The 25,462-nt window shown below is 47.0% G+C and overlaps 1 protein-coding gene across 1 annotated transcript; it reads right to left on the bottom strand.

The window, feature by feature from the left end:
* Window positions 1–4,525: 4,525 nt before the first annotated feature.
* Window positions 4,526–7,713, bottom strand: WFDC5 (WAP four-disulfide core domain 5; the record flags this gene model as incomplete). Its single annotated transcript, XM_084246624.1, has 4 exons — window positions 4,526–4,698; window positions 5,167–5,307; window positions 5,379–5,519; window positions 7,629–7,713. The coding sequence occupies 4 exons, from the start codon at window positions 7,711–7,713 to the stop codon at window positions 4,526–4,528; spliced, it is 540 nt and encodes a 179-aa protein (XP_084102750.1).
* Between the last annotated feature and the right edge of the window lie 17,749 nt (window positions 7,714–25,462).

Here is a 25,462-nt window from a genome sequence, read left to right as displayed (position 1 = left end):
CACTTAAAAAGGTAAGAAGAAGCAGCTGAAATTGGGCTTAATAATACATTCTGTTTAATCCCATCTTTTTTTAAAAAGATTTTATTTATTTATGCATACAGGAGCTGGGGTACAGGCCAGTGATGTGGTTGGGGTGAGAGGAGTCACCAGAGGCAGAATGGGGAACAGAACAGGCAGACGGACTGAAATACACTGCTGAGGGGAGCAGCGGGCGAGACAGGAGAGTCTGCTGTGCCATGTGGGTTGCTCTCTGGCCAGCCAGGGATCGAACTTGTGCTGCAGAGGCTGCGGATTGCTTCATAGGGTTGTGCCTAACCCCTTGTGCCACCAGGGAGGCCCTGTTTAATCCCATCTATTTAAAATATTATCATTTCAACATGGCATCCATACGTTATTGAGATATTTTGCATTTTGGTTTTTGTACTAAGGCTTTGAAATCCTGTGTATTAATGTTTTATTGCTGTGTAACAAATTGCCACAAAGTTAACAATTTAAAACAAGACAAATTTGTTATTCCAGTTTCCACAAGTTGGAAATCCGGGTGCGGCATGGTTGGGTTCCCTCAGCAGGCTGAAGTCAGCCAAACTCAACTAGAGTTTGGGGTCCTCTTCCAAGGTCACAGACTGTTGGTAGAATTCATATCTTTGTGGTTGTAGGACTGAGGTCCCCACTTTCTTGCTTGCTTTCTCCTGGGAGTCACTCTCCATTTCTTGAGTTTGTCTACAGTCCCTGGCCATGCAGGTCCCAGCATGGATGTTTGCTTTCTTCCAGGCAAGCCCAAGTGCTGACTTCCTTTTCTGTGACCGGAGAGAAGAAAGTGCTCTGCTTTCTAAGGCTCACCTGCTTAGACCAGACCCACCCAGGATAAATCCTCCTTCCTCCCTATAATACTCACTCAGTCCACCTATCCTCAAAGAGGAGAAAATACAGGGTTGAGGGTCACTGGGAAGCATCTTAGTGTTCTGCCCACTACGTCTTCTTATAATTTGGACTAATCATATTTCATGTGCTCAGTAGCCACGTGTGGCTGGTGGCTACCACATTGGACAGCACAGCTTTAGGCTGTGACACTTCAGTTCTGCCTCCAAAGTAAGAAATGAGAGCAGAAAGAGGCTCATATCACTCAATTACCAATAGGGAAACTGAGGCAGATCTGCAAAGAGGCAGATCCCCCATTTGTAGGCCTACTACTCTCTCAGCAGCTTTCACTGACCCCCAGACTTAGAGAGTTTCGCTGGAATTGGAGAGATAATTTCCAAAAAGGAGAAAAGACAGACTATTTCCCAAGGGCAAAAGAGAATGGAATCAGGACCTGATTTGATCCCAGATCATGTTATGCGAGGTAAACAGAGTGTTGGGTGAATGATAAGAGCGGCAAAAGGGACATATGGGCCTCTGGGCCAAAGGGGTGTCTGTATTCTTTATGTGCCGTGACTGTGCTAGCCCCCAAATCCTTCTTCAGTCCCTGACCAGAAGTGGCCACCTGCACTCACAGGGTTTTACTGAAAAGAATGAGCTTTTTGTTACATAAAGGACAGAAATTTTTGTAATTAAATTGATTTGGGTGTAGCAGGAAGCTTCTAGAATGTCTCCCAGTGATATCTACATCCTGGTGTTCATGCTCTTGTGTAAGCCCTTCTACTTGCGTATGGGCAGCACTCATTGATTTACCCAGTGACGTGGCAAGGATGGAATGTGGCTTCCGGGATTAGGTTACATAAGATGGTTACTTCCTGCTGGTTTTGATGAAGCAAGTTGCCAAGCTGGAAATGCAAGGAGATGAGAACTATTTCTAGCCAACAACCAACTAGGAATCTAGGAACTCAGTCCACAAGCCCTCAAGGAACTGACATTCTACCAACAACCATGAACTTGAAAGTGGATCCTTCTCCACTCGAGGTTCGGATGAGACCCAAGTCCTGGCCGCCATCTTGATTTCAGCCTTGTGAGTTCTGAAATGGAGGACTCACCTAAGCCGTGCCTAGATTCTTGACCCACAGAACCCATAAAATAACCAAGCCAATGAGTGTTATTTTAAGCTGCTACCTGTGTGGTAATACGTTACCTAGAAACTAATTCTTACACTGAGTTTGAAACTTGACCTTTATTCCTTATTTGCTGTGTGCCCACGGTCACATGAGATCTCCTCTTGGATCCTTCCCTTCCTCATTTGATACTGGGAACATTGTCCATTTTTGGGGTTGTATATGCTGTTCCTTCTCCAGGAACTACTCTTCCTGCCCTTCCTTTACCCTATCTACCAGTTAATTTAGCTTTAAGAACAAAAACAGAGCCAGAGGGGCTTAATCAGAGAGGAGCTGACTTTTTCAGCCATCCAGGGCTGGTACAGTTGCCCATGAATGACGCTGAAGACCCAGGCTCCTGGGTACTTTCTCTCCACTGCTTCTTGTTCTTGTAGAGGCCAGTGCTTTTGCCAGCGCTTTTCCCATAGCCCTGCAAATCCCTTTACCACTTTGTGCACATTGGCTCTCAGTATGCTTGTCATTCCGACCCTGAGTATCTGCGTCTCTTTGTAAAAGGGCTCCATGAACCTGCTGTGTCTGCCCCTGGAAAGTGCCTGGGAGACGCCAAGTGCCTGAGAACCTGTGTTCTTAACAGGTGACTGTGGATACAGAAGCATAGACATTCTGGCTTCTTTGACCCACGCAGATAACTCTGAAATGTCACCTACACTGGGCTCTGGGACCCTCCTGTAGGACTTTACTTGATGTTACACCCTAGCTGTCCTCCTTCTCCTGCAGGTATACTTTTCCACCTCCATATCCATTTTTCCTGGGAGCCTCTCCAAACCATCACCATCATATGAATCTTCCCCTCGAGATTTGTTTCTGGTGAACCTATCTAGTGACAGTCCTCAAGGTCAGCATATGGCTGTTTCAGCTGCAGTAGCCTTATTCCAGGAAGGACAGAGGGCTAATGGAGGACAGACAAAAGACTGATTCTGTCTCCTTTGTTGGGGTAACAATAGTTCTCTGGAAAATCTTTTCCCTAACTTCTTTTTTTTAAAAAAGATTTTATTTATTTATACAAGAACTGGGGTACAGGCCAGATGCGCAGGAGGGTGAGAGGATTCACCAGAGACAGATGGGGAACAGAACAGGTAGATGGAATGAAGACACTGCTGAGGGGAGCAGTGGATGGGACAGGAGAGGTTTGCCACGCCGTGTGGGTATCTCCCTGGCCAGCCGGGAATCGAACCTGTGCTGCAGAGGCTGCAGACAGCTTCACAGCGTTGCACTCAACCCACTGTGCCACCAGGGAGGCCCTTTTCCCTAACTTCTAATTGTTCTGTCCTGGGTCATGTGATCAATTCTAGCTGCAAGGGAGCCTGGGGAAGGGAAACTTTTAAAAATTTAATTTACTTTGGGTTGTCAGAAAAGTCATGATGTATTTTTTCTGTTTTTCAACCCAACCACCCAATATAATGGTCTTATGTGGGCTACAAAGTTTAAATTACGCTCACTGAATTTTTAAAAAATTGTGCATCCACATGGCTGCAATACAGATTATCACCTGCACCTCAGTAGCCTGAAGGGTAGGCAAATACTTCTAACTGGGGACATGCCTGTTGGTAAGGAAGAGGGGAGAATGGATGACTAGTGGTATCAACTTGGCTAACTCCTCCTTAGACTCAAGGTCTTGGCATGACTGTCCCCTCCTTCAGGAAGTCTTCCCTGATCTCCAGGCTGAGTTACGACCCTGCTGACTAATTAGTCTCCTGGGTCTGTCCAGTCTAACGCATATCATTCTGTAGTGCTTGAGCTCTGGGATGACATTGCCTAGAGCCTGCACTATTTGCTTAACAAACTTTTATTGACTGCATCGGGGAGCAAAGCTAAATTGGAGACTGAGGACCCAGCCTCCTAGACCCAGTGGTGGGTGCAGACCCCACCTGTAAAGAATACCCTCCTGTTCCAGCATCTGGTCCCCAAGTGTGGGGCAACCTGAGTGATCCGAGGGTGTACCTAGATGCGCGTCATATGGCTTTGACTCTTGTGGGAAGTTACTCTCTTTTCATCCTTCTTGTTACACCAGGAGGTCTCAGTTAGGGACCCGTGTCTTTACTGTCTCTTGAACCCTGTTCGCTTCCTTTATCATGAGAGGGACAGAGCAGGCTTTGGGCTCACGGTCTTGGCAGGTGGCAGGATCTAGTCAGAATTTAACAACATCATTTACTTTAATGGGTCGGGACTGTTTTCATTGTATTTGCTTTGAGAGTTACGCTCTGCTTGTGGCCGGTGATCCTGCTTATCCCATTTAAAGCAGTGATATCAAGCTTTTCTTTCGAAATAAATTTACCTTTATACAAAAGTGAGTCCTTTGGAAGAAAAGAAGGACATTAGATAAATAGTACGGGCTGTGCACAAATTACCAAGATGCTCTTTGAGAGGCTTAGGGAAGATGTGAAAGGGGCATATGAATAGATAGAGGTTTGGAAAACTCTAGAACACCCGTGGGGGAGGGCCAGACTCCACAAGGAGGGACCTGTGCCTGAACAGGGCATTTAGGTGGAAGGAGCACAGGTGAAAGGCGTGGACGTGGCGTTAGGAAGGGCAAGAAGCTCGAGGCGCTCAGAGTTGTGGCAGAGGCACTGGGTGGTGGGGTGGGTCTCCTCTGAGGTCTGGCGGTGGCCCAGACTCCGGGCGGAGAAGCCAGGGCGGGTGGCAGGGGAAGTGGCTGCAGATCAGAGCATATCAGGAGACTGGAATGACCGCAGGTGGGGATGGTGCTGCCTGGATGCCCCCCACATGATCATGTCTTCCTGCCGGGACCCCCATCCTGAGCTTCAGCGCCATGGATGCTAAAGCCAAATTAGTCTGATAAGAGAAAAGGAAAGGGTTAACCCCTCCCATAACAGGGCTCAGGGTCCTGGCCTTTATCACCCGCCCAGGCCCCATCAGCCCAGCCTTGGGGGCTCTCAGGCAGGACTCCCCACCTCCTGCATGAGGACATACGGAAGCTCGGAGCAGTTTAGGGCTGTGGCCGGGGCGTGTCTTCCTAGCGGGACCCCCGTTCCCCCATCTGCTTGCCGAATGGCCACGGCGAGGCCCGGGCTTTTTGGGTGTTCTGTTAATGTTGCTGAACCGGAAGCCTGTCTCAGAGCCTCAGCGAGGGAGAGAACCCGCCCGGGCCCAGGAGCTGTACCTCGAAGGGGGCTGCGGCAGTCGCGGCCGCAGGCCGTGGGGCAGCACCGCTTACTGCCCGAGCAGTCGGAGTCCTGGCGGCACAGGTGCTGCGTGGGGCTGAGGCAGCGCAGGCGGTCCTGGGGGCAGCTGCCCGACTTCACTGCAACACAGGGACCGGGTGAGCCTGCTGGGCCGGGTGGGGCCGGGCCGGGGCCGGGTGGGGGGACTCACCTGAGACCTTGTGCACACACTGGCGGAAGCAGGCTCGGGAGCAGCACTTCATGCTGGAGGGGCACTGGCTGTCGTCCACGCACTGGTCAGGCACCGACAGGAGGCAGGGCTCTTCGTCTACGGGGCAGCCCCCGGGCTTCTCTGGAAGGGAGACCCCTGTTTTGTAGGTGGAGGTGGTTCATGCGTAATCCGTGCCCACCTCGAGTGGCAGGATCCGAATCCTTTTGGCCCGCCCTTTGGGAAGTTTTGAATTCAAGCCTCAGTTTTTTGCGACGTGGGAAGCTGGACGCCTTCCTTGCAGGCCTGGCTTGAGACTTGGATGACATAAAGGCTGGGAAAGAGTGAAGTTCAGGGTCTCCACCGGGACCAGCTAGGCCTTGCCAGCGCAGGCCCCTGCCCATCTCTCTGGCCTTGTCCGCTATGCCCTGCCCACTTTGTAACAGGTGTATGTGTACACACAGACACGTCCAGACAGTCACAAGAGAGCGATACACGTGTGTGAATGCCGCCATGTAGGTGCAGTGACAGGGACCTGTCCACATAGCCACTGTCACATGTGCACACACATCACTGCCACATGCCACATGCACAGAGCTGGTCACTGACACCACAGTGGCTGAGACACCTGTCAGGCACTGGCCATCATCAGTGACTGTGCCAGGCTCCTCATGTCAGACACCGTGACAATTGAGGGGGCAACGCAGGGCTTCCATGGACAAGAGACTTCCCTTCCCTGATCCTGTCCCTCCTCCGTTGTCTGGAATTCTGCCCAGGGCCAGGCAGGGGCCTGGTGGGAGAGGATCGGGGAGGGACAGAGAGGTGGTGGCCGTCCCCCGGACTCAGGTTCTGCAGGTGCAGCTCTCCCCTCCGAGCAGCAGGGCTCAGTGCTGGGCACTCACTCCGTAGTCCCGTGGAACCGCCCATGGAGGCTGCAGTCCTGAGACCCCACCCCGCTCCCGAGATGGAGGCACAAGGCCCCGTCTGACGAGGAATAAATCAGGAGGTGAGTCATCCTGATTCCAAGGACTGCGCTCAAATGCCCTCCTGGATGCTAACGCAGAGTCAGCCCCTGGACGTGGGCAAGGGTTTCCCCTGAGCCTCAGTTTCCTTATCAGCAAAATGGGGATAAAATTAGTCCTGAGCTCATGGACTTGGCTCATGGGCTTCCTGCAGCGAGGAAGAATGTGGGCATGGAGTGCGGTCACCGCCCGCGCGGGGTCTGGTGTGGGAACTCGTCGACATCCCTCCCGCTCAGCCTGGGGGGCTCTGAGCACCCTCCTTCCCAAACCAGCTTGTGTCCCAGGGAGACAGCCCTGCCTCCGAGGAAGGCGGGTTCCAGGACTGGAGTGGGGAGCAAGGATGCAGTGAGCTGCAGGGAAGAGGGCCTTGTCCCCATGACTGTTCCTGTCCCCAAGGCAGGGCCTGGCGCACAGGGCAATGTAGGTCGGAGTGTCCCAGCTCTGCAAGATGGAGGCAGAGGCCGCGCCCGGATCAGGAGGCACCTGTCTAGCTACTCCAGCAGCCCTGGCCTCCCTCACCTGTCAGCAGGTCAGTTGCGGCCCCAGATGGGCGAGTGCCTCCTCCCAACAGATCCCGGCCACCACACTCCTTCTCACACTAGCGTCCCTTGCACAGGTCGGGCTGGGAGATGGAGAGGGCCCAAGAAGGACGGAACCTGGAGAGCAAGGGCCAAGCAAGAAGACGGCAGAAAGGGCCATCTCCATGCCACGCAGACCCACAGATCTGGACACACCTCCACGGAGATGACCCCAGCAGAGCAGGAGCCGGCAGGTCCTGTCCCTCTCCGGAAGGTCCTGTTCCTCTCCGGAGGCGCAGAGAGACACGCACGTTCGTGAACGTATCAGAGGTTCCGAAAGCTCGCGCTCATAAGCAGTTCTTCCTTGCTAGCCACTGCAGACGGGCTCACACAGACAAACAGACACAAAGACACTCGTGTTCCCAGGGACACACTGGCACGCGTGTGCACACGCTGTCACATCCAGACCTGGAGGCAGGCACAGAATGGCCCCAGAAACTGGCAGGAAGATGTTTATGGACACACATGCAGGCAGGTGGACAGGCACAAAGACACACAAACAAAACACAAATGCTGGTAGCGCCAAGGAGCAGGTGTCTGCAGACTCACATGCAGAGACACACGCCCCTCATCCCTGCCTTCCTCCAGACTTCGCTCTGCCCAGAGAGGGAGAAACCACCTAATCAGGAGCAGAGGAACCTACCCACACTCACCTTTCTTCCTTCTGCCTGAGGCAGTAGGCAGCTGGCTCCCCAAAGCCAGGAGGCCCACCAGGAGGAGGAGGCTCCAGGCTTTCATGTTTCAGCAGCTGATACCTATCAAGGTCAGGGCCCAAGGGCCCCTAAATTAACACCTGCAACCCAAGGAGACTACAGCAGCTGAATCAGGGGAGGAAGGCGATGGGGTGGGTGGAGTGTCTGCCCCATCTTGGCCCCACCTCCTGCCCTAGAGTCTCCAAGCAAGGCTGCTTATGCAAGAACTGGCGATGGGTGGGGGCTGGTCCCCAATGTTGGGGGTGAGGATCCAGGCCTACCTGCCTTGGTCTTGTCCCTCTGCGGGTCACAGTTTTGCCCCTCTGTGTCCAGTGTGGAGGTTGTTGAGTCAGAGACACCACCACCCCCCCCATCCCCCCCCCCCCCCCCCCCCCCGCTTTCCTCGCTCTGTGAGATCGCTAAGCCTCCCCGCGGTGCTCAGCAGGGGAGAGAGTGAGCTTTGGGTGGCAAGGAAGGCTTGCTGACTGTCGGATGCCTAGGAGGCATCAGAGTTGGAGTCCGAGCTCCACGCTGGAGAAGGCTGGGCCAAGCTGGCACGGCAAGTGGGCCAACCCTGGCTTCTCCTCTTGGCCCCCTCACCTTCCCTCCCGCATGGGTGGAAGAGAGTCCCCTCCCCTCCTTCACTGAGATCACCTCCAGTGCTATCTGGTAGAACTGCCCTCTGCCTGGGCCGACTGTCCAGGGTGGATGAAGCCCACATTTTGGCTTGACTGTGGTTGCTGGTCACAGTGAATGTGGCCTCTGTGATCCCTTCCCTGACTCCCAGGGATCCTGAGCAAAACATCACCGCAACCAGGGACCCTGCATTAGTGTCACATCTGTGATATTGGCTCCCACATTTGGTAGAAGAGGTGGAGCTGGGGCTCAGGAGAATCCTCATGTGTCTGCTAAGCTCTCAGGAAAGAGGGGCCCCCACGTTCTATGATCTGATGTCACTTTTGGATTTCTGACACCCCCTGGGCAGTTTACTTGGAAGAGTTCGTGGGGCTCATTCTCACCCCCTCACCCCTCAACACCCTTCCCATTGCAACCTACAGACGTTCAAAGAAGAAACGTTTTTCAATTAAGATTTTGACTGGAATTAAGTTTTCAGTTGTAGAGTGTCGCCTGTGTCGTGAAGCATCATTTCTGGTGGCCACGTGGCCTACATAGGATTGATGTAGCAACACCAGGCACTCAGCTCCCTGTTGTGAGACATCCAGGTTTCCATTTTTTTACTCTCATAAATAAAACTGAGCTAACGATCTTCACACATACATTTTGGTTCCCATCTCTACTTTCTTAGGGCTATTAAGACTATTTTCTTACTTTCTGACTATTTTGAAATAAAAATGTGAGGTTAGTCAATGCAGTTATAAACTTCCAGTTATAAAATAAACCAATCCTGGGGCGGACATTACAGTAGAGAATATAGCTACTAACACGGAATCATATATTTGAAAGTTGCTGAGAGTAGGTCTTAAAAGTTCTCGCCACAGGGCCTCCCTGGTGGCTCAGCGGTTGAGCGCTGGGTTGCGAAGCTGCCCACAGTCTCTGCAGCGCCAGTTCGATACCTGGCTGCCGGCGAGGGTCCCACATGGTGCGCAGAACTCTCCTGCCACGCCCGCTGCTCCCCTCAGCAGTGTACTTCGGTCCTTCTGCCTGCTCTGCTCCCCGCTCTGGCTCTGGTGAATTCTCTCACCCTCCCGCGCTTCTGACTGTACCCAGTGCTTGTATAAATAAATAAATAAATCTTAAAAACAAAAAAGTTCTTGCCATACAAAAACACTGTAATTATGTATGGTGATAGACGTTCACTAGACTGACAGTGGCGAGTATCTTGCAATATATCTAAATATCGTGTCATATGTACACCCGAAAGTAAGGAGTTGTATTATACCTCAATTAACCTCTCCCCCTCCTCCAACAAAACAAAACAAATGCTGGGTCAAAGGGCATGGTTGTTTTTCAGGTTTTGGATATCCGGTCAAATTGCATTTCAGAAAAGACGTCACTGAGGATGTGAGAGCCTCCCTCTGCTATGCACAGGGCACAGCTCTTGTTGTTCACTGCCTGGCACCCCTTCCTTGGGTGGAGTCATCGCTCACGAACTCCTGTAATTCTGGTTGGCTGACATTCACCAGGTGCTTCCACTATCACAGGTGAGGGCACTTGACCGAAGTTAGAGCTACTTGTCTCCTCCCTGACCTGCCTACCCCTCTGTTCATACCCAAACAGAGCAAAACAGCCTGAACTTCAGGTGCTGATGCTTACAACCAAAGATTCTTTTTATTTTTGAACAGAAAAAGGTGGATTTATTGAAATACACTGCTAAGAGAAGCAGTGGGTGAGACAGGAGAGGTCTGCTGCCCACAACCTCAGTCAAGTGCCATCACCTGTGATAGTGGAAGCACTTGGTGAATGTCAGTCAACCGGAATAACAGGAGTTAGTGAGCAAAATACACACTCACCAAATATAGGATAGTAAAAAAGAAGCACAGAATCTTTGCAAGTGGAAAGCAACTTAATTTGCTTTCCTCTGAGTATTGGTAAGGGAGAGCATTTCTTCATATGTCTTTACTGACCAATTATATTTCTTCTTTTGTGAGTTACTTGTTTTTGTACATTGCCCATATTTATTTATTTATTTATTTATTTAAGATTTATTTATTTTATACAAGAACTGGGGTACATGCCAGATTCACCAGAGACAGAGCAGAGAGCAGAACAGGCAGATCAACCGAAATACACTGCTGAGGGGAGCAGCGGGCTAGGCAGGAGAGGTCTGCTGCAACATGTGGGACCCTCGCCGCCCGGCTGGGATTGAACTAGTGCTGCAGAGGCTGTGGACAGCTTCACCAGGCGGCACTCAACTGCCTGCACCAGCAGGGGAGGCCCGCCCACATTTATTGAGGGTACTTTTATTATTTAGCTTTGAGAGCTCTTTATATATTAAGGATACCATGAAAGACAGTTTGGGAAAGTGGTTAGTGCATGTAAACTGGAGTCTGGCAGATCTGGTTTTGAATTTTAGTGGCACTGAATTCTAGTTGTGTGATTGGACAAGCTGCACAGTTTTCCTAAGCTTCAGTTTACTCTTGTATATAATAGAGATAATATTAATTTTATAGGATGGTTCTGAGGATTGAATGAGATGAGCTTGAGAAATGATTCTTTTAAGCCTACACTGTAAATATAAATATTTGTTTCATTGTTTTTACTTTGTACCAAAACTTAAAATTTCGTGATAAATTTTAATTTTGAATCCATCTTTTCATCTGTTTTCTCCCTTTGTTTTTAAGCTAGAAAAAGTCTTTTTAACACTTAACACACAGTCAATACATACATTTGTTTATAATCCTTCAGTGATTTTTGGAGAAAAAAGTTAATTCTTTAATATATCTGAAAATTATTTTGGCATTGGCAAAGGGAAATATCTTTTTTTCTAAATTATTACACAGTTGTCATAGTATCCTTTAGTGAGTAACTCAAACTTTTGCCATTGATGGGACATCAGAAATTTATCAAGCACTCGAGTCTTATTTGTAGCCAGGGGTGTCTTGGGTTGTCTCCTTTTTTCTTTTGTTTATTCCTGTGCCAGCACCACTTCTAGAAAGTGGCTGCACAGTGTATTTTAGTGTATTCTTCCAGTTGATCCTAATAATTATTTTTTAAATTCCAAAAGTAAAGCTGTTGTTAAATGTTTATCATAAACATTTCCAAAACCACACAAAGGAAAAGTACATATTTTTATGAGGCCCCACATACCCATCACCCAGATTTAACAATTAAGATTTTTTTTCCCCAGCTCTACTGAGATGTAATTGACATGTGAGTAAATTGTGCAATTTGTGCAACGTGATGAGCTGTTACGCACATGCACGCAAGACACTTACCACAGCAAGAATAATGAACAGCTCCCTTACCCCACACAATTACCATGCTGTGGTGGTTAGGCTGTTCTATGCTTATCAGCTTCAAGGATAGTTAGAGATAGTGTGGCTCATCAGAGTGATGACGCTGTTCATGAGATCCCTAGAATACATTCATTTCCTAACTGCAATCTCCACAGTGACGGTTACACAGCACCTCCCTTCATATTGACATGAAGGTGCCACCCTCTCCTATTGGCTTACATATTTTGAGGTGACTCCAACAAATCTTACATTTTACCCAGAAGTACTTCGGTCTGCCTCTTGGAGAAATAAGAACATTTCCTCTATAACCACAATACTTTTGGTGTGCAGTTGTACTTTCTAAATTACATAGTTAGGTAAACAACAGACACGCTGAATAGAAAAAGTCACACTACTCTTGTCGTACTTAACAAAATTAACAGAATTTCTTAACAGCTTCTAATTTTTTTCCTAGTATTCTAATTTTCTGGTCATCTCACAAATGACTGTGCCGTTGGCTTGTTTGAATCAGTGCAAACATGCACAGATATCACATTGGTTGTAATACCTCGTTTCTTTTTGTCTAGAACATTCCCTCCAACTCCTACTTCTCTTGCTTTCCTCCTCCTTATTCATACTACTTATTTGTTGAACAAGATGGATGAATCGTCCTTTAGCCTACCCACCTGACTTCCCTACTGCTCTTCCAACTTCTCTAGCTTTTGTGTTCTCCGTAAATGAAGCTTAGCTCTAGAGGCTGGATGGCGTTCAAGTTCAACATTTTCAGAGACACTTCCATATTTAAGGCATAGGAATGTTAAAAAATATGAATTATGGTTATCACTTATGACACCTTTTAATTTTCTGGGCCGGAGTTTAGGCACCAGCTGCTTTGGAGTCCAGACTCTATCCCATCTCAGCCCATCCCCCTCCCTGTGACAGATAACATTAATTTCAGCGGGACAACATATTTATTTAAAATTTGTATATATTGTAAAATATTTACCACAATTAGTCTAGTTTACATAGTTGAGTTGCAGTTTTTTTCTTGTGATGAAACCTCTTAAGATTTATTCTCTTAGCAATTTTCAAATTTTTGATATGGAGTTTTATCTATAGGTACCATGCAGGACGTCACAGTCCCGTGACTAATTTATTTTATAACTGGATGGGAATTCTAATTTTTTTTCATTTTAAAATCAGTAGAAGTTCAGGGACCAGTTACTGAAAGGCATATCTAACTAGCGAGGGCGGGAGGAAAGTTAAAATAGGTTCCTTAAGTTTTTTAGCTCAAGGGCTCCCTCCTCTGTTGCTAACTTCTCTCCTGAGTATGGGTTCTCCTTTTCCCTGATGAATTTTCTGTTTCTTTTCTTTTTAGCTCCAGTACTTGTGTGTGCTGCCTTTCTTATTCTCAGACCTGCTCACCTGAAACTCCCGCTTAAGATGGGCACTTTTCCTTCAGGGAGGTAGATATTTGCCGATGTTTGGCAGAGTAAATGTAGGGTGTGAATATTGAAAGAAAAATGAGAGTAGATTGTGACATGTAATGTGCAATATCTGAATTAGCATGCATCTCAGCTGTTCTCACAATGTCTTCCTGCAGAGGATGGGAATCAAATGACTGTCTTCCCCAGATTCTTTCACATCCAGAATTTCTGACATGATTCAGGTTCTTATAATTCAATGCACTTATGTAATAGCTGAATTCCTATTTTGCTCCAGCAACCTAGAGTGATGATTTCTTTCACTGTATCTGAGTCATACCTGACACACACTATTATATGTTTGCATTATCACAACCCTTTTTAAGCAATGCTTTTCAATACTTGCATTAGTGGTTACATGCAGAAAGCCATTAATTTTAGATACAACTGTCAGTCACACTGTTTTCTTCACTCACATGATTCTTTCTGTGTTCTTTATTCCAATTTATTATTTTGATTTTATTTAACATTTGCAGATCGCTATAGTAATGACTTAGTGTGCCTAGTAAAAGATTTAGAACCCAGTTGTATAAATGAAAAGCTGTGCCACCCTGAGCTGTTTTGAACATGTCATAGAATTTGATTACCTTTTTATTTGTGATCATATCACAGAGAAAGGATCTTTTTCTGTGATATGTAAGAAACACTTAGACATTGAGAAGAAAAATACCAATGACTCAATAGCAAAATGGGAAAAGTTTTCTGGAAAATAATTATAAATGTCCTTTAAGGTCTGAAAAATATTTGAAATAATTTATGATTAGAGAAACGCCAACTAAAAACGTCAACAAAATGTAATTTCTCACCCATGGTGAGATAAAAATCTGTGTATGTTTCATATATTACTGGTGGAAATGCTAACATTATATATAGTCCCCATCAAGGCAAATATGACAATATTAGTAACAGGTCACACCCCAGTTCTTGTATGCATAAATAAATAAATCTTTTTTTTTTTTTATAGAGGCATGTTTTATTTATTTATTTGTTTGTTTGTTTGTTTTGTTTATACATGCACCGGGTACAGTCAGAAGCGCGGGAGGGTGAGAGAATTCACCAGAGCCAGAGTGGGTTGCAGAACAGGCAGAAGGACCGAAGCACACTGCTGAGGGGAGCAGCGGGCGGCAGGAGAGGTCTGCGCGCCATGCGGGACCCTCCTCCTGTGGCCGGGGAGCAGCCGGGGATCGAACCGGCGCCGCAGAGGCCGCGAACAGCTTCGCAACCCAGCGCTCAACCGCTGCGCCACCGGGGAGGCCCATAAATAAATAAATCTTTAAAAAAAAAAAAGAACTGAGAAAGTGGCAAGTGTGTGAGAAGATAAATAAGTTAGGTTGATTGTGGTCATTTTCTCACAATTTACACATCTTAAAACATCGTGGTACATGCCTTAAATATACGCAATTTTCCTGTTAATCACACCTGAACAAAGCTGGGGAAAACTTCAGATATATTTAACTCTTAGTTTAAATAAGCTGAGGCAAGCAAAAATCAAGTGAGTTTATTAAAGAATCAAGACCGAGCCCAGGTACAACCTCCAGATTATTCCCGGAGAGCTGTTCGAATTCTGAGTTTCACAATGGGTATTTTATATAGTCTGCAAGGAAAACATTTTACATTTTCAAGGATTTTTGTGGAGAAAATCCAGGGAGGTATCCGGGTAATGGACTTACTTGTCTGTGTATTGAGGGTTACAAGGAGGGTTATGAAATTCATTCTACTTATAGCTTCATTTTCTGAGAACTGAGGGAGTTTTAGCAATGCCATAAACCTGGAAGTCTGTCTTTTCTTGAAATTACAGATTTGCTCCAAGGTAACTTCTTACAGCTTCTTTGCAAGGTCAGCCTGGCTGTGCCTTGGTTCTCTTACTCCCACCTTTTAGTGGAGACCGGGGAGAGGAGCACATATTTAATTGTTGATTTTAGTTGACAGACCTTTGTACTAGCAAATCTTCTGGGAACCTAGCTTAAATATAATACAAAAAAAAAAAAAAAAAAGGCAAAGGGCCTCCCCCGTGGCACAGTGATTGAGTGCTGTGTTGCGAAGCTGCCTGCAGCCTCTGCAGCTCCAGTTCGATTCCCGGCCACCGGGTGAGGGTCCCACATGGCGCGCAGACCTGTCCTGCCGCCCGCTGCTCCCCTCAGCAGTGTACTTCGTCAGTCTGCCTGTTCTGTTCCCCGCTCTGGCTCTGGTGAATTCTCTCACCCTCCGGCGCTTCTGACTGTACCCAGTGCTTGTATAAATGTATAAATAAATAAATAAATAAATCTTTAAAAAAAAAAAAAAAAGCCACACAGGGTTAAGTTTGTAATACCAGAAGATTGGAAACAAACAAAGAGCAATAATGTGGGTGATAGAAAGTCATGGGAATCTGTAAGTGATTAATTTACTCTGTGGCCTAAAATCAGACAAACGCACACACACACACACAGAGTCACCAGTCACGCCTAATAACAACCATTATCAACATTATCAACAACTAATAACTTCCACCAGCCCAAGTCCTTCTCAATTGTTTTCCATCCAAAACAATTTCTTTCCTTACTTCCAGAAGGAACCATTATCTTGGACTTCATGTTTATAGTTTCCTTATCCCTTTTTGAGTTTTATTCCTTGTGTAAGTGTGCCGAGCCCATCTTTACTTATTTTCCCTTCGTTTCGAAACTTATAGAAAACATGTGGAGGCTAAACGGTGTGGTCAGGCTTTCCCCCACCTTCCCATAGCTGGCCTCTGCAGCCGCCACCGGCTGTCTATGCAAAAAGTGGCGGGGAGAGTGACACGGGGCACACACACCTGTAATTGTGGACACCAAGGCCCAGAGAGCACAGGCGTGTGTGTGTGTAAATGCTCACGCCTGTGCCTGGAGGAGAGCAGTAAAGGCAGCAGTGGCAGCACAGCGAGGACCACTCTGAGGGCGGGATACTGAGAATGGCAGCACGAGGCCAGGGAGAGGACAAAGATCCTTGGTTGCCCTCCAAGCCTCCTGGCGCCCCCTCGGCCTGCTTGCACGCTTGCCACTACAGCATGTGCTGCTAAATATTTTATTCTGGGGGCTGGTTTGTTTGCTTTTCCCCCTTCCAGGTAGCTTGTTTACAAAAGCACCAAACGTAACTGGGTGGGAAAACACAAGAAAACAGAAACCCAGGCTCCTTGGACTTGCCTGTAGACTTGCCAGTCTCCCTGCAGGCATCTGGAAGGCCATGATGGTCTGAGAGCCTGGGAGGCCATGAGCAGACAGTGTCAGCCCATCCTGCTGCACCCTCTGCTCACACACAGAGCTGAGTGGATCTAGGTATAGAGGAGGCTGTTGGCCCGTGTTGGGTCCCTCTCTTGGTCACTTTGCAGCCAGGGCAGCTGAGGGTCACAAACTGTTACTGAGCACAAAGTGTTTAGGGCTTGGCCTATGTCAGCTGATTGATGAGAACAAGTTGGAGATGGTGGCAAAGAGGTTTATTACTTGAGTTGAGTGAGGAGACAGAGGATGCTCAAAGCACTGTCCTTGCTTTCTAAAGGAAGTTAGGGCTTTTTAGGATTGCTGGTGTTTGGATAGGGTGGGGGCAGGGTGCAATGTCTGGAGTCTCAGCTGTGTAGGCACGTTGTTGCTTCATGACCGATCATACCTCTGCCTGCATCATATGTTCAAAAAATGGTGGCTAAGCACCCCCTTGGGGGGCAGAGGAGGGGGTGGTTAGTATGTAAATGGAGGCTGATGAACCAAAGACAATTTCAGATCCTGGGGGGTCATCTCTGTGCTTGTTGCTCTGTTGCTATAGCGTTTAACCAGTTTGGGCTAGAATGTGCACCTAACCCTTAACTAAACAGCTTAAATAGCTTGAAGGGTTTTCCTGACAATGCAATAGCTGCTGTCAGTCCTTTGTCTCCTGGGTAACAGAACTTTACCTCCACTTTGACCTGCTCTAGGGCGGGTTGGGTGGGGAGCTCCTTGGCAGCCAACTGGCCCCAGTTAGTTTGATCCTTTTCCCCTCGGGTGTGCACAAGGTAACACCCTCCTGGGGGCAGGGTCAGGCACAGCTGGTATCCCTCGCAACCCAGGTGATTTTTCTGAAATAAGGGTCTTGTTGACATCAGTGGTCAACATAACTGGCTGCTGGAGGGTCTCTGCAATGAGGCAGCTGCTCTCCATTACTCGTCCTGGTCTTGACCCTGCACTGGCAATGCTAGAAGTCCATGGTGAAGGGGAGGGCTTCAGGCCTTTACCTGACAGGTTGAGAAACCTGCACAGGGACCGGGATGTCATCACCTTTTCAGCTGCCACCCAGACTAGGTTCTCAGAGTTGCATTTTTTATTCAACATTATTTCAGAGTGACACAGTGACTATACTTATGTTTGTAAGGATTATCATATTCATAAACCATTGTAGTGGCTGTATTTCATTTACTTTCACAATTGTATAATATTTCATCGTATTAATATATTTATTATTTTATAGTTGATAACAAGATTCATTTCCAGGATTTTTGTTATGGCAAATGGTGTAGTTGTAAATATTTTTGTGCTCATCTCCTGGTAGACATGTAGGGACATTTGTCTAAGTAGGTTCTTAGGCATGTCAGTGTTGGGTCAGCAGTTATATGCATGTTCAATTTTATTAGCTGACGCCAAGCTGATTTTCAATAGGTCGTACCAATATAGACTCTCTCCTTTGAGAGTTTCTTACCTGGATGAGAGTTGTTTTCTCTCGAATAAACCGATTAGAAAAAGGCACAACAATTAAAGAAAGAAAAGATACTTGAATGGGCTAATGAGCAGATTACCCAGGAAAGTAGGAAGGACGGGAGGGAAGCAATGGATTATCAAGGCACGTATACAGGAAACATTCTCCTTCTTTACCTGGCAGGTGGATATTCTTTAAAAATATAGGTACGGCCCACATTTTTTGTTGTTTTTAAGTTTTGTAAGTAGCCACAAGATTATCCTGATATCTCATTGTACTGCCCCCTTAGTGCGCCTGTGGGTGTGTAGTCTGAATCCAGAGAGACAGAGGACAAAGGTTTAATCAGCTGGTTTACTGTGCTGTGGGGTGATGAACGTGCTTTCTCTCCTGGCTCACCCACCCATCCCTCGGTCATTTTACACTACAGTTTCTGTTCCTAGCAACACTCAGCTTCTTGGTATTAATTTCTATTGCTCAGAACTTTTAGCAGTTACAAAACACCGCTCAAACTAGCTTAGGCAGAATAGTAATTTATGGTTGTAACCCAGCTGTGGAGAGGGTGTGGGAAGAGCTGCCTGGGGGTAAAAGGGAATGGCGGGCAGGCTGGCGGCTTTCAGATTCTCTCCATTTATTAGATTCATTTTTCTCAAACAGTTGACTTCCTCCCACACTGGAACATGAGCATCTGGCGTCCTCAGGCTTGTATATACCATTCTTACCAAGAGGAGGGATTTACTGTTTCTCCTTTGTGTCCACTCAAATAAAAGCTTTCAGTAGACAGAATCTGTCTGCCTATTTGTCCTTCTGTCTCTCTCATGCACACATATACACACGGGGGTGGGGGGCAGGCTTTCATGCTTAGCAGTTCTCATTAGACCTGTAAGTTAATGATCCAAAGACAAAAGTGTTCTTCAGAAGCAGCAAGGTGCTACCTAAAGAGGAGGTAGGCACCACCTTGTAGAGGATTTCTGTTTTCTCCTTTTACTTCTCTGGGTGTTTGCTCTCTGCTTAGTGTGACTTTGTGAGTGTCACCTCTTCTGCAAGTAGAATTCACACCTTTCCCCTGTTCCTCTCCTTAAAAAAAAAAAAAATTATTTATTTATGCATACAGGCCAGAGGTGGTGGTGGTGGTGAGAGAATTCACCAGAGACAGAAATGGGGAGTAGAACAGGTGGACCTACTGAAATACACTGCTGAGGGGAGCAGTGGGGAAACAGGAGAGGTCTGCTGTGCCATGTGGGTCACCTCCCTGGCTGGGGATTGAACTCATGCTGCAGTAGTTGTGGATTGCTTCATAGTGCTGACGCTTAACCCCTTGTGCCACCAGAGAGTCCCTCCCTGTTCCTTTCTTAATGCATCTCAAAGATCACATCTGTGATGTGCAAAATACAATGATTAGCCATTAAAATTTCTTTTTTTTAATGATTTATTTATTTATACAAGAACTGGGGTACAGGCCAGATGCGCGGGAGGGTGAGAGGATTCACCAGAGACAGAGTGGGGAACAGAACAGGCAGATTGATGAAATACACTGCTGAGGGGAGCAGCGGGTGAGACAGGAGAGGTCTCCTTCGCCATGCGGGATTCTCACCGGCCAGCCAGGATTGAACCCGCGCTGCAGAGGCTGCAGACAGCTTCACAGTGCGGTGCTCAACCTCCTGCGCCACCAGGGGGTCCTGCCATTAAAATTTCAAGGCAAATTTGCTTTAAAATTTTCTTGGCCAGATTGATGCATGGAGGTATAATATATTAGCCCAGGCTTGAGTAGAGCCAGTGGGAACACGGAGTAATGGTGTAGCCCCTAGGTTTTGAAATCAGACCATGACCTACCACTCGCTTAAGTAGCCTGGGTGACTCCTTTCTCTGGCCTTTGTAGTCTCTGTAACTATGACGAGTTTAGTCTTGATATTCCACAAGGCCAGTCAGCACTGTTTCCCCATGAGAAAGTGGGGCAGCTCTTGGGATTCTCAGAGGTGATGTAATTTCTGTCATTTCTTTTGTGAATGATCATTGGGGAAAGCCCCAAGGTCCCTCCCAAGTTGGGAGTGGCTGTTTCCTGGTAGAGCTAAGGAAATGTTGCTCTTGTCCCTTGTAAAACCACAGACCCGCCTCCTGGTGCCAGGCCAAGCTGGGCTGTATAAAACTGGGATAGACTGCAGCTCTTCACACAACTTCTTGACAACATGAGGTCCAGTAGCTTCTTGGTCCTGGCGGTCTTCCTCATCCTTGGGATGCTGGCTGTACAGGCCGTCATGGCTGGTGAGTGGACAAGTGGCTTGGTTAGGGCTGGGCTGGGTTGAGGAGATGCTGGTGGGACACCCGGGTGCTGACAGGGAGGCAGCAGGCAGCAATGGCACCCACACGGCAGACTGTGCCAGAAGCTCCCACCTGCTTCAGAGAATGTAGGAGGTTGTACGGCGGCTCCACCGGCTTTGTACCAGGACTGAGGTATCAGAACTGTAGCCTCAGGTGTGAATATGTGTGTGGAACATGAAATGAAGTGAGGAGCCCCAGGAATCTGGACCCTGGGGTTGGGTCTGTCTACCCCATAAAAGTCCCTGGGTCATCAGTGCTCCAAGAGGAGGTGAGGAACCAACAGGGCATCTCGATCTTCGTGACCCCCATTTCACTAAGGAGACTGAGATCCAGAGAGCAGGGAGGGATTGGTGGGACAATCACCTGAACACAGGTCTCTGGACAATGGCTCAGGGCTCTGTTCCCATCGCTAAGTTTCCTCAGAGATAAAAATGTATTTTTCTCACCTTCGGGAATCATCCAGCCTTCCCCACGTCAGTCATGGTTTCCCTCACTTAAAGGCACCCCTTGATAGTTGAAGCAGGGAAACTGCATCTAAAGGTGGGTACTTTTCTTCTTTTATCAGGCAAAGATCATGTTCCAGTAAGAGGACAAGGTCCATTCAGGGGTCAAGATCCAGTCAAAGGTCAAGATCCATTCAGAGGTCAAGATCCATTCAGAGGTCAAGGTCCAGTCAAAGGTCAAGATCCAGTCAAAGGTCAAGATCCAGTCAAAGGCCAAGATTCTGGCTCCGTGAAGCCTGGCTCCTGCCCCACAGTCATGATCCGCTGCGCCATGTACAACCCCCCTGCCAAATGCCACAGTGACACTGAGTGCCCTGGCGCCAAGAAGTGCTGTGAGGGCTCCTGTGGGATGGACTGTTTGGATCCACAGTAAGGTGAGAATGGGACAGGGAAGAGATGGCCCTGAGCAGTGGGGAGTGATCCCGGCTTGGCAGGAGAGAGGGTGGGAGGTGCTGGAGAGGCTTACCTGGGTCTTGAGAGTGACGCGTGCACCCAGTGCTTCCACCTGCTCAGTCACAACTCTGGTTCTCTTCCCTCCCACCAGGTAGACTTGTCCTTACAGCACCTGTGAAGTCTCCGGGGCCTCAGACCCTGCTTCCTGTGTCATTGCCTCTCCCACATTGCCTGTTCTTCCTCCCCAGCATGCCCAACCCCTGGCTGCCTCTCTAGTCCACTTTCCAATAAAAACCATGTTGCGCTTCACTTGTTTGTGACTCTATGACTTGGGATTCTGGAAGCTCCAGGAGAGTGTGTGGAGCTGGACTGTCTCTGCAGTGGAGAGGGGTTGGGATCCATGGGAACTGATTCTGGTGTGTGAAGGAAGCAGGGGCAGAAACAAGGACCCCCTTCCTAGGACTTAATATTAGACTCCAGTGATCAACCCTCCCGGAAATGGGTCTAGAAGTTTGCATTCACCCTGGATGGAGTGTGATGGTGGAAGGGGGAGATATTACAGAAATTGCAGGCAGTTTCTTTCCTTTCTAATTGACCCCCAGTCCTGACCTGGCTGTTGTCAATCTCGCCAGCGTGACCCACCAAGCCTTGTGACCAAACCTATAGCTCCCACCTCCCTTTCCTTGAATGTTTCCCATGCGTTTCTATACTGCCAGAAGACACAGAGAGACAACTGCAGGAAATCACTACCCATGAAGAATTTCACCTGTTCTTGACTGCGGTGCCTCCATTAACAAACCCACCAGGTTAAGTTATATATTTTCTGCCAAATTTCTATTTTAAGATGTGAGTGAGGAGGTAAGACACACTCCAATCCTTTATCCTTTAGTGTGAGTGCAGAGTACGAATAGTGTTCTTGGAGACATACAAGTCGGAGGCAGGGAGACTCCGGGAGTGAAGACAGCAGAGGACATGTTCCTGGCTACCACCATTCTACTCTGTTTAATTTTTTTTTAAGATTTATTTATTTATACAAGAACCGGGGCACAGGCCAGATGTGCAGGAGGGTGAGAGGACCCACCAGAGACAGAGTGGGGAACAGAACAGGCAGACTGACTGAAAAACACTGCTGAGGGGAGCAGCGGGTGAGACAGGAGAGGTCTGCCCTGCCATGTGGGCTGCTCCACGGCCAATGGGGATCGAACCCACACTGCAGAGGTTGCGGACAGCTTCACAGTGCAGTGCTTAACCGCCTGCGCCACCAGGGAGGCCCATCTACTCTGCTTCCATGAGTCTGATGTTTTCCGATTCCACCAATGAGATTGTGTCATATTTATCTTGCCCTGTCTGACTGATTTCATTGAGCAGATTGCCTCCAAGTTCTTTCCATGTCTTCAAAAGGGGCTGGATCTCTTTATGTGGCTGAATAATATATTTAATTGCGTATAAGAACTACACTCCCCCTTGGGATTGAGGTCATATGCCTTATGATGCTGTATGGGCTTCAGCACCGATGTTTTTGTTTTGGGGGTTTTGATTTAAAATTTGGGGGTTTTGCCCCAACGATTGGGAGAAAATTTTTGCACACAACACTAATGATAAAGGACTGATCACAAAAATCTACAGAGAACTGATGAGACTCAACAAAAACAAAGAAAATAATCCAGTCAAAAAATGGGCAGAAGAGCTCCAAAGAGGAAATGCAAATGGCCAACAGGCATATGAAAAAATGTTCAACATCACTTGTAATCAGGGAAATGCAAATCAAAACTACCATGAGATACCATCTTACACCAGTGAGAATGGCACATACTAAAAAAATTAGCAACAACAAATGTTGGCGAGGTTATGGAGAAAAAGGAACTCTTCTGCACTGCTGGTGGGAGTGCAAACTGGTCCAACCACTGTGGAGAGCTGTGTGGAGATTTCTGGACCTACTAAACATAGAGCTTCCACAGGATCCAGCAATTCCACTCCTAGGTATTTACCCAAAGGACACAGAAACATTAATTCCAAAGGGCACCTGCACCCCTATGTTTATAGCAGCACTGTTCACAATAGCTAAGCTTTGGAAACAACCCAAATGCCCAAAAATAGATGACTGGATCAAGAAGATGTGGTACATATACACCATGGAATATTACTCAGCATTCAAAAAAGATAAACACATGCAGTTTGCAGCAACATGGATGGAGCTAGAAGGGATCATGCTCAGCGAAATAAGTCAGAAAAAAAACGAAAAATACCGATGGTCTCACTCATAGCAGGAATCTAGAAAACTTAAATAAAAAAAAGACTAATTAATACAAAGTAAACATCAAAATCAACAAGCAACTATAAACCAGAGACACACAACAGGGGCGCGGGGGGAGAGAGGAAGGATTAGGGTCCAAATAAGGGGGGGTGCAATTGTATGGCGAATATAACCAAAATGAAAATGCATACACTTGTGCAAAAATGAAAAATGATGTAAGAATTATATAAAATAAAATATTAAAAAAATAAAATTTGGGGGTTTTGATTTAAAGTTCATACCTATCTTCAAATACTTGTTTAGTACATTTAATTCTGTTTGGAGTATAGACTTTTTCAGGGCCAATTTTCTGAGTTGATTTTGGGGAGACTTCTTCATAAACATGTGTGAAATATCGCTTGATTATCTCCTGCAATGCTTCTCCATAGGTTTTGCTTCCCTTTCTTTTTTATACATTGAGATTTCTTGAACATTTGTATAGCGCCATTCTTAATTTAACAAGTTTCGTTGTTTTGGCATTACTGGAGGATGAGGGTGCTGTGACATTGATGCTCTTTTTTGACATGTCGGATATTTTTAATTTTGGGAGGTGATTATTCCAACTTTCAAGTCACTACCTGAAAAGTAGTGTCTTTGCAGTAATATTTGGGGTAATATTTGCAGTAAGATTCACTGTGTGTAACACCATTGCTTTTGCATTTTGCTGGTTTTGATTTTTTTCACAGGTTGTGTTCTCTGTTCAAGTAATGTGGAGGGTGTGGATTTACTTGGTATTAGAGTTGTGGCGTATGGCACACCACCTGGGAAGGAGGTTTTGAGACATTTCTCATGCTCCTCTGTCACTCTCTTCACCTACCACATATTCACTGGCAGGCATTACTGCAGTGCCTTGGGAAATTCTTAATGCGCTCAAAAGAGATCGAAAAGGAAAGAATAAGGACAGTAGAAAAGTGTGTGTAATGTCTCAACAAACTGGAAGAGAAGCGAGCAGCTCTTTCCTATGCTGCATATGGCTTCCCTTGCAGTTGCTCTGAATGGCTTGATGCCACAGACACTGTCCTCCAGGCACAAACCTGGTTTCGGTGACCATAGAGGTCTCAGTTTTCCTCACTTCCCGAGAAATGGCAGATGTATTACTAAGGCAATAGCTTGTCTGAGGAATATGTGCGGGGGCGTCTGCCACCACAGCAGAATGACTGCCCCACACCGTGGGGCCGAAGAAACTGCCTCACACCGTGGGGCCGAAGAACACCCTGTGCCTCACACCATGGGGCTGAAGATTCCTGGCGCCTCACACTGTGGGGCTGAAGATCTTGTCATAACCTGCATACATTCTCTACCTTTTGTTCTTGGCCACATGAGCAAATAACCTATTTGTGTAGTTTAAGTTCTGGTTAAACATTGATTTGGGCTAAGGCACACTGGAGGAGACTAGGTGGGTGAGCATGCGCAACAAAAGACACTGAGATTTTGTTTTAAGCTCCTGGCCCTTATACCTTTAAGGAGTTTAGTTGAAACTTGATGATTTAAGAGAATGAGAGTCTGGCCAACAGGAGACACTACTGATTGATAACACTGCTGACTCCATGCTGCTGACCCCCAACTGGAGGCTATAAAGATATAGCTAGTCTTTGATGTCACAACATTAGCGAAAGGATGCGCACTGATGATTATCCCCTGTTTTAAATGATTGACTAACCTAGTAATGAAATTAAGTATAATTCCTTTATCTATTAACCCTAAAGGGCAACCTTTTCCTTAGAATACACGTAGGCACCAGATGTCCATGGGAAAGGAATGTACTGATTGTCTCTGCTTTGCTTCAATGCATATACTGATGTTGTCTTATGCATGCCTTAATGTATAAATAAAGACCCCCTGAGACCCTCAGCAGGAGATACTTGGACAAGCACTTGTGTGTGTGTGTCTGCGTCACTTTCTCTGATTGCACTGATGCCATACCATCCTTCAGGAACCCCTGACACCCAGTCTGCTGCAGTTGGCACGTGGCAAATATGGGGGCAGAGCAAGAACTTAGGGACCCAGGTTTTTTTTTTTAAATAATAAATTTTATTTTTATATTCCCCCATACAACTGCACATGCCCCATTCTGACCCCAATCCCTCCCCTCCTGGCCCCCACCCCCCAAAAAGTGTCTCTGGTTCATAGTTTTTTGTTGATTTTGATTTTCACTTTCTTATAGTTATTCATTTTCCTGGTCCCTTATTTAAGTTTTCTAGATTCCTGCTATGAGTGAGACCATCCGGTATTTTTC

This window comes from Talpa europaea (genome assembly GCF_964194135.1).
Source record: "Talpa europaea genome assembly, chromosome: 11".
In the NCBI taxonomy this organism is placed as follows: Eukaryota; Metazoa; Chordata; class Mammalia; order Eulipotyphla; family Talpidae; genus Talpa; species Talpa europaea.
The sequence above is the reverse complement of the archived record's forward strand: the minus strand, read 5'-3'. Positions and strand labels throughout refer to the sequence as shown.